An 8249-nucleotide genomic window follows, 5' to 3' on the forward strand; every position below is an offset into this window, starting at 1 on the left:
AAAAATAATCCTACAAAAAATAACAATTGGAAATTAATATTCAACTACACGGTGGCAGATAAGTGAAGTGAATCAATCTGCGGCTGGGCAGATAAGTGTGAGCCTCTGGCCCGCAGAAGCAGCTGCCTGCTGAGGGAGATAACAAGGTCATCGCCAAACAAAACAGACTCCTGCCTCCTCCTCCTCCTCCTCACTCCCCTGGTCTCTTTTCATTCCCGCTCCCAGCCAAGCAAAGCGCTTGCCAAGCAAGCCCGTGACAAAAGGGGGGATGCTTGCCGTCTCCGGAGAGCAGGAGCGAGGCGGGGAGATAACGCGGCTGCAGCCGGAGCATCCCTCCCGGCTGGCTTTTGGGAAGGGTACGCTCATTAATACCAATTTAATTCATCCCGCGGTGCCCCCGGGGGCTGCCTGGGCTGGGTTGAGGGGAACCAGGTGGATCGGGGCTTGCTTGGCCTCCCATAACCCATCCCCTGCCCTCCCCGCATCGCCCCGGTCCTCGCTGTGCCTGCCTGGGGGGCTGGCACGGGGGCTTTGCCAGGCTCTGCCGTGCTGGCGGGGGCCAGGCTGCTGCCAGGGCACGTAGGAGTCCCCGATCCCGTTCCACCAAGGGACGGGGTTTGGCTGGGATCCCCTTGTCCTGGATCGGCAGCAGCCCTCGCTGTGCTGATCTGTGCTGTGGTCAGTAGCCAAGGTGATCCCCCCGTTTTCCCATAGACATATTTCAACTATTTCTAAAGAGCTTTTATTTTCCATTCATTTCCCTTTACCCCCTGGAAGCAGCAGGGATTTTGCTCCGAAGGGCTTTCCCAGGGAGCCAGCCCGTGGCAAGGGCTCTGCAACCAAGCCCACGACCCCAAAACCTCCCCGTCCTGCGCCGGGCACCGCATCCAGCCACGACAGCAACCCACCTAACGCTCCCACCGCCCCCAGCTCCCGACCTTGGGGCTTCACCCCGGCTCCAGACCCTATAAACACCTCTGGGAGAGCAAAGACCTGAATATCTGATGCAAGAAGAAAAAGAAGAAGAAGAAGAAGGGTGGTTTTATTTTCTTCTGCTGTCCCACAGGCAGGCAGCGCAGTGCTCGGCTCCGCGGGCGCGGGGAAGGAGCGACCCATCTGCTTGTTTGTGTGTTTTATTCGGGATGAATCACGGCGCCGCGGGGCGCTGAGCCCGGCATTAATAAACCTGACAGCTCCTCGCCGGGCATAATTGCAGCGGTTCTGATAATGAAGGTATTACTCCCAACGGGCTTGGGGCAAAACCGTCTCTTCTGATGGCTGAGACATCGCAATGGGGAGCGATGATGTGCAGCCGCCTTCCCCGGTCCGGGCACCCCTCGGTGAAAGGCAACGGGTGCTCGGGCTCCGTGGGATTCACTGCAGAAATGTGGCTGGTGGTGGCATTGCCCCTGGGTGGCTGAAGGCAGGGTCCGCAGCTCCCCCCAACACATCGTCCCCTGCTTCAGTCCCTAACCAAGAGCTGGCAGGTTTAACCCTTTAACCCTCACCCCAAATCTGGGGACAAGGTGTCGTGTGTTCCCCCCCCCAGCAGCGAGCCCCCATGGACGGGGGTCAGCTGGAGCAGCGGCAGCGAGTGGGGATGCATTGGGGGGAGCCTGCAGCACATCAGTGACCCCGGAGCAAGCATGACACAGGCTTCGCACTGCCTTTATCCACAGCAAAGCAGCTAAAAATCCCCCGGAGTTTCTCCAGCACACAATCTCCTGCCTATACAGAGGGTATATTCCTGCCTATATACCCGGTGTACGGCTGGTCGGGGCGGGAGGTGGTGGGGTCAGTGGTGGTAGTCCGGCTGGCGGTCAGTGGTCCCCGAGCCCCTCGGGCTGTCGGGTACCTGTACCTGCAACTTCTTGGTCAGCAGCTCCTTGCAGGGAGGTGGCAGGGGCCGCTTCAGCCCCTTGGCGGAGGAGCCCGACGTGTCTTCTCCTGCCTCGCCGAGCTGCGTCCCCAGCCCGTGCCGGGGCTCCGGGGGCTGGTAGCCCGTCTGGTTGGGATCCAGGGGGTCTCGGGAGAGCAGGATGCAGATGGAGGGGACGTTCTTATGGACGGTCAGGTTCTGCGCCGGGCCACCGGGAAGCGGGTCCTGGTTCTCCCAGACCTCCAGCAAGGTTTTGTAGCGTACCTTGGTGACCTGGTGAAGACCTCCCAGCTTCCGCTTCATGATCTCCACGCAGGTGATAGTCTTGGTGACCGCTCTGCCGCAACCGCTGAAGACGATCTGCCGGCTGCCCTTCAGCTCCATCTGGGCCATGGCGAAGTTCATCAGGTTCCTGATCTTGCTGCCCTCCTTCACTTTCATCTCCACCACGTCCGGGGGCAGGTCGGGGAATGGCAATGGGCTCTCCTCCTCCGACGTCCTCACCTTTCGGAAGTTCTCCATCCTGGACTGGGTGACGGGCTTGGCTCCCCCTCCCTCAGCAGCCATCCTTCACCCCTTCCCGGTGGATCCGCTCAGGCTCCTAGCCCCCCGGGACCATGGCAGGGCTGGCTCCGCTGCCCTCCAGCCCAGCCCGCAGGAGGGCTGAGTTTAACCCTGCGTCCCCGGGACCACCAGCCCCTTCCCCTCTCCTCGCCCGGGGCTGGTTGCAGAGGAGCCGGCAGCGGGCTTGGTGGCTCTGCCAGAGGCTGTCCCCCGGGGGGGACGGGGCTGCAGGATCCTCTGGGTGCCCCCGGTTGCTCCCGGAGGGGACAACAGCCGGCTCCAGCTCTTGGCGATGCTTGGGCTCCTCTGCTCCCACTGCAGCACTTGCTTCTGCTGCTCTTTGCTTCATTCTGGACTTCAGCAGCCCCCAGAGCTGTTCTGTGTAATTAGCAGATCCTCCCCCTCTCCCTCCCCTTCCTCCCCTCCTCCTCCTCCCCTTGCTCAGCCTCCCATCCCAGCACCCAGCTCCTGCCTTCATCCCTACCCAGCACCGAGAGCCAGGGAAGGCGAAGAGGTGGGCAGGGAGCCCTGGCCCCCGGCCGGGAGCACGCAGGCAGGGAAGGGAAGGAGGGGAAGGCAGAAGGCAGAGGGAGAAGCTCACTCTTGCCTTCATGATGCTCCCGGAGTCCTGCCCCCTTAAAGAGAACCTGGTCCCTTCTCTCGGTGCTTGCTCCGTTCAAGGACGCCAACTGCTAACTGCGAATGTCAGCAGAGCGCGGGCAGCTGGCCGGCCTGCCTGCCTCCCTGCCTGCCTCCCTGCCTGCCTCCCTGCCTGTCTCCCCTGCACCATCTCCCTGGCAGCATCCCCAGAGGGATGAGGAGTCCCGGCCACGCTGCGCCCGGGGATGGCACGGAGATGCAGGAGGTACTTTGGGAAAGCTGGCGGCCTGAGCTCAATCCTTGTTAGCCATCAGAGAACCTCCTTCAGCCCTGGGACCCGCAGGCAGGACAAATCCCGGCAGATGGCATCGCGGCCATGCCTGGCTGCCTGTCGACCGGCTGTGGGGCTGGGGCATGCACCGAGCGTGCCAGGGCTCTGCTCCCCTCCGATACCCCGCAGCCTCAACCCTGGCTCTCCCCACAGGAAAACCGCTCCATTCCAAAAGCCCCGATGCTGCGGCCAAGCCGGTTTTCACGGGTGATTTCTCTCCCTCCTCCTCCTCCTCCTTCCCTACCCCTCCCTCTCCCTGCTGCTCTCCCAGACCCTGTCCCTTGCTCATCTCCATGTCCCCAACATGGAGCTGCCCGCCGTGAGGTCACCATCCTGTTTACTGCCTGAAGCCCCTGGCAATACATCCCAGAAGATACATATGGCAGGCCAGAAGATCTCCCCTGTCCACCCCCGATCCCTTCCCCAGGCAGAGGTGATGTCCCTGCCCCAGGCTGGCCCTCTGCCTGCCCCTGTCACCCGCCTGTCCCCTGCCTGCCCCCGGCACCCCCAGCCTCCCGCCCCGCTGGCTGGGGGATCATTGCACAGTGGAAAGACATGCCAAGTATTGGCTTGCAGTCAAATCTTACCGGCCTCTGGAGGCCCCTGGATTGTTTTCACCCCGAGCAGGGCTTGAAAAAATACATAAATAAATCAATCGATCGGATGCCCGCAGAGGTGAAGGCTGTGGCAAGGCAGGATGTGGCCGTCCCCTCCCGGCCGGGGCGAACCCCCGCATCCCTGTGGTCCCTAAAGCAGCTTTCTGTGGGTACCGCTGCCCTAAATGGGGGGCGGGTATGGGACACCCCCTGATCCGACCACCAGACCGGGGTCCGGGGGGGTCTGCGGGTGATGGGAGGACAGCACTGGTGTCTCTCCCGCATGGGATGGGATGCTCCATCTAAGAGCAGTGCCCCGCTGTGCTGGAAAACCCAAGGGGATGGAGAGCATCTTTTCCAGATCCAGCTAACACCCCATGAGGCCCCTTTGGCACAGAGGGGGAAACTGAGGCAGGGCACGCGATGCTCTCAGGCTCACCCCCAGCACCGGCGGCGGATTCAGGCTTTGAGCATCCCTCAAGTCCCGCCCGGCGCTCTGTGGTAGCGAGCATGCCTAGTCGCTGCGCTTCCACCATGAATCCCTCGCTCATAGGAGACAAAACAACGTCATTTTTCCCCCTTTCCGCTTGATAACTACTTGTGGCACCCTTGCAGAAGGCGCTTGGCTCCTTCCTCGGGCAGGCAGGGATGGATTAAGCCTCTCGGGGAAATTGCTGCCTTCAAAAGATGCTAAAACCCTAGGAAAATAATCGGGAAGGATTTTAGCAACCATTCGCAGAGCGTGTGCAGTCGAGGGAAGCTGAGAAATCCCTCCGAGTCGTTATTCAGGTGTGCAAACAGCCTCCGGCAGCATGGGAGGGTTACGTGGCCACCGAGGGCTGACAGCACCAGGGCTCCAGGCGAACCAGGGCTGCTCGGTGCCGAGCCTGCAGCCGGCTGAATCCCCGGTGCTGGGTGAACCATCCAGCCCATCTTTCCTGGCCCAGGACCAGCTCCTGCCTCCCGTGGCCCATTTTTCATGGCGTCGGGGCGCCTTCCCCACCCATCGGATGATGGAAGCGGCAGCAGCTTCTCCCCTCCCTTCCTCTAATTGCTGCTTAACAAACTCTGCTTATTGCAGCCTCCGAAATGGAGGCAGACGAGGTGCAATCACGGCCAAGCCTTTCTGCATCCCTCAAAGGGCTGCGGAGGGTGCGCTCCCCCCAAGGCAAAGGCTGCAGCGGCGGGGGGGGGCATTAATGACAGGGTCTTGCTTTTCCTCTGCAGTGCTTAAAATGTAAATGAAATTCATTATTAGCAACTCCATTGCTAATTACCATCTGAAGCCATTCATTAGCCTGTCAGCTTATTTGTTGGAGGACAACAGAGTGGATCGGTTATTCCAAGCGAAGGAATAGCTGAAATGAGCTCAGCCGCAGTGAACAGCGGGGTGGGAGAGGGAGGAGAGCGAGGATGGGGGGACAAAGGCACAGACAGCCCCAGCCGTGGGGACACCAGGAAAAAAAACACTGGGAAAGAGGATGGGGAGTCATTTAAAATGGAGAAGAGGCAAATGGTAAAGGCAGGAATGGAGAAAAAATAGGAATAAAGCAATTACACCCTGCATATCTTCTGTCTGTCCTCCCTGAGCATCCACTCCGGTCACCCTGGGAGCCAGGGACTGGTTTCTTCCTCCCTTTCCCCATTACAGTTTCTCTCTGAGCATCCCACATCCCAGTGCCATGGGCTGCCAGCACCCCACAGGGCTGGGGCTCCCATCCCAGAGGGGTTCCCCATCCCTGTGGGACCCTCTTGCCTGGCCCCAACCCCACAGGAGGTGTGAGCTTGGAAGGACCATTTGGCAGAGGAGCCAAGAGAGGAGGGCTGGCAGCGGCAGGGATGGAGAGGGCTGCAAGGGACATCACGGAGCCAGAGCTGACAGCGGCCCCGGCCAAGCCTGGGAAAGGGGGGAAAAAAAAACCCAGAAACACATTCCTAACGGAGAGCAGGGCAGCTGGAGAGGAGCAGTAACCCAAGCCCTTATCCTCCACCTGCCCTCTCCATATTTTCTTTCATCCAAGGTGACTCTGCATGGGAGCGGGTCGGAAAGTCGAAGCATGCGATACAAGGAAAGTCTCGGCGCCGCCATCCATCTCTGCGTCACATCGGCCCGGCTCAGGTCTCAGGCGCTCATCACGTTGCACTCGGCGGCAGGCTGATGCCCGGGCTGATTGCGGCCCCAGGGAGGGATGCCGATGGATCCCTGGGGTGCCGCAGCTGCAGGGACCCCCTACCCTGATCCCAACCAGGGTCTGGGAGCTGCTGCTTCCCGGGACCAGCCCCCAGAGGATGCAACCCCAGGCTCCCCAGGGTGCAGGGGCTTTCTCAAGATACCAGAGGAACCCTATGGGGCAGAGGAGAAGTCCCTTTGCAAAGCTGCAGCACAATGAGCAGGGGGATGTTGTAAGGGCCCTGAGGGCATTAATAAACCCTAATGGTCCTGGCCAGCCCCACCTGGGACCCCCCACCCACACCCTGCCTGTGGCCCAGCAGCTCTATTTAAGCTCAGCCCAGGGCATTTAGTCCAAGTTTGAGCTATGTTGTGGCTGGTCCCTGGCTCAGCTGCAGCTATCCTCATGCCTGGTCCCTGCTGCTCTGGATCCCAACCCATGGACTGACCCTGGACCCGACCTGCAGATTGACTTCATGGCTTGGCTTTGAACCTGTCTGCTTGCTGCGGACTTGATGCTTGATCTGGGCTCTTGGTTGAACCTGACCATCCTCCTCAGCCTGCCCTGCTCAGGTACTGCAGGAGGGGCACTGGGCTTTTACCCTGGCCTCGTGTTATCCCCTTGGTTCCCCAGACATCCCCCATGAGCAAGGGGAGCACGCATTCATTTGATTTCTGAATATCTCTTCTTGTAAAGCCTGCAGGCAGATGGAAACGCGGTGGTGCCGAGGGCAAGGAACAGCTCTGCAGCTGGCCATCCCCAAAGTCTCAATGAGATGGGCAGGTGCTGGGGGACCTGAGGCAGGTAGGGGGCAAATCCAGATCAGAGAAAACTCAAGAGATAAGAAATAAGGGACACAAAGGAGTTTCCATCATCCTGGGCCCAAGGGAGGGATCTCACAGCTGAGCTGTGGTGAAATTGGGACTGAGCTGAGTCCGCCAAGAAATCCTCCCCAGGGAGTGGGGCTGGGGTTTGTGGCCAGCCCCAAATCCCCGGGGTGCTCGATGCCGCAGGGTGCACAGATGCCCGCAGGCAGAGCCCGCGCAGCACTCCAAGTCTCAGAGCACCCCCGTGAGGTCTCACACGTGGGCGAGCAGCGGCGCTTGGCAAGAGTGGGGATCCACAACCACCTCCCCTTCTCCCCTTGCCGTTCGTGTTCCTCCCCTTGCTCTCCTGCTGTCGTGCAGGGGATGGAGCTGGGTGCACGGGGGTCCTGCTCTCTGCAGGGAACAACAGCTCGGGGTCCAAGACCCAGAAGGTGCTTACAGGGGACAGCTGGGTCCTCAGATATGGGGTCATCTGTGGCATGCTTATTTTCCTGCTTCCCTCTATTTTACCATCTGTGAAATAGGTGTTTTCCCCGTTTGTGCCAGGTTTCCTTCCCAGCTTCCCCACAGAGTGATGCTGTTCATCTGCTGAGAGTGTTCCGCGACCAGGGCTTGCTGGTGGAAAGAGAGATTTAGCCGATTCTCTGCCCTGCTCTTCACACCTTCCCATGGTGGGACTTTGTCCTCGCTGACCCTCCGTGCCCAATAAAGCATGATAGTGTGCTGATGCTCGAGGTTGGACCCCGGGAAGGGCAGACCATTTAGTTGTCAAATAAAGCCAGTTTCATGACGCTGCACCGACATGCTCACAAGCACCGAGGCAGGAGGTCCAAGCGGTCTGCACTGGGCTCCTTGCGATGACACTGAGGACAAGGGATGCTGCCTACAGAGTCCTCCTCATGTTGCTTGGAGTCCTCAGGCTGATTTGGGATTTATGTCCCCTTTAGGAGCTTTTTGTCCCTGTCCTAGCCCACCTGTGAGTCAATGCAGTCGCTTCCCCTGCCCTTCGCATCCCAACCTTGGCATCACTGGCAAAAGCAGTCAACGTATCCTCTGCCCTTCGTGCAAGCCATTAATTAATTACTGCACGGAGCAGCACTGGGTGTGAGGCAGACCACTGTGGGAACCCAGGCAGGGTGATGGGGACGGTGGCTTCAGACCTGCCTGGGACAGTGGGAAACTTCCTGCTCTCAGAAAAAGTGACATGGGATTTTTGATGTCCCAGGGAGCAGCCCTGCAGCTGCATGGCTGAGCTGAGAGATGGGGAAAACCAGCAGCATG

The 8249-nt window shown here is 60.0% G+C and overlaps 1 protein-coding gene and 1 long non-coding RNA gene across 2 annotated transcripts; one reads left to right on the top strand and one right to left on the bottom strand.

Annotated features, from left to right (window-relative positions):
• Positions 1 to 1795: 1795 nt before the first annotated feature.
• On the bottom strand, positions 1796 to 2416 carry RPP25 (ribonuclease P and MRP subunit p25). Its single transcript, XM_050903634.1, has one exon. It carries the CDS (start codon positions 2399 to 2401, stop codon positions 1796 to 1798), a length of 606 nt encoding a protein of 201 aa, XP_050759591.1. The 5' UTR covers positions 2402 to 2416.
• Positions 2417 to 6535: 4119 nt separating this feature from the next.
• Positions 6536 to 7979, top strand: LOC127020807 (uncharacterized). The gene is made up of 3 exons (XR_007767112.1): positions 6536 to 6713; positions 6838 to 6945; positions 7515 to 7979. It is a non-coding gene; the product is annotated as an uncharacterized LOC127020807 (long non-coding RNA).
• Positions 7980 to 8249: the final 270 nt, after the last annotated feature.

The sequence above is a fragment of the Gymnogyps californianus genome, chromosome 11 (genome assembly GCF_018139145.2).
Source record: "Gymnogyps californianus isolate 813 chromosome 11, ASM1813914v2, whole genome shotgun sequence".
NCBI lineage: Eukaryota > Metazoa > Chordata > Aves > Accipitriformes > Cathartidae > Gymnogyps > Gymnogyps californianus.

What these genes read in the sequence shown, in the direction of transcription:
- RPP25 (XM_050903634.1), bottom strand. Translation starts at nt 2,401, where the DNA reads ATGGAGAACTTCCGAAAGGTGAGGACGTCGGAGGAGGAGAGCCCATTG.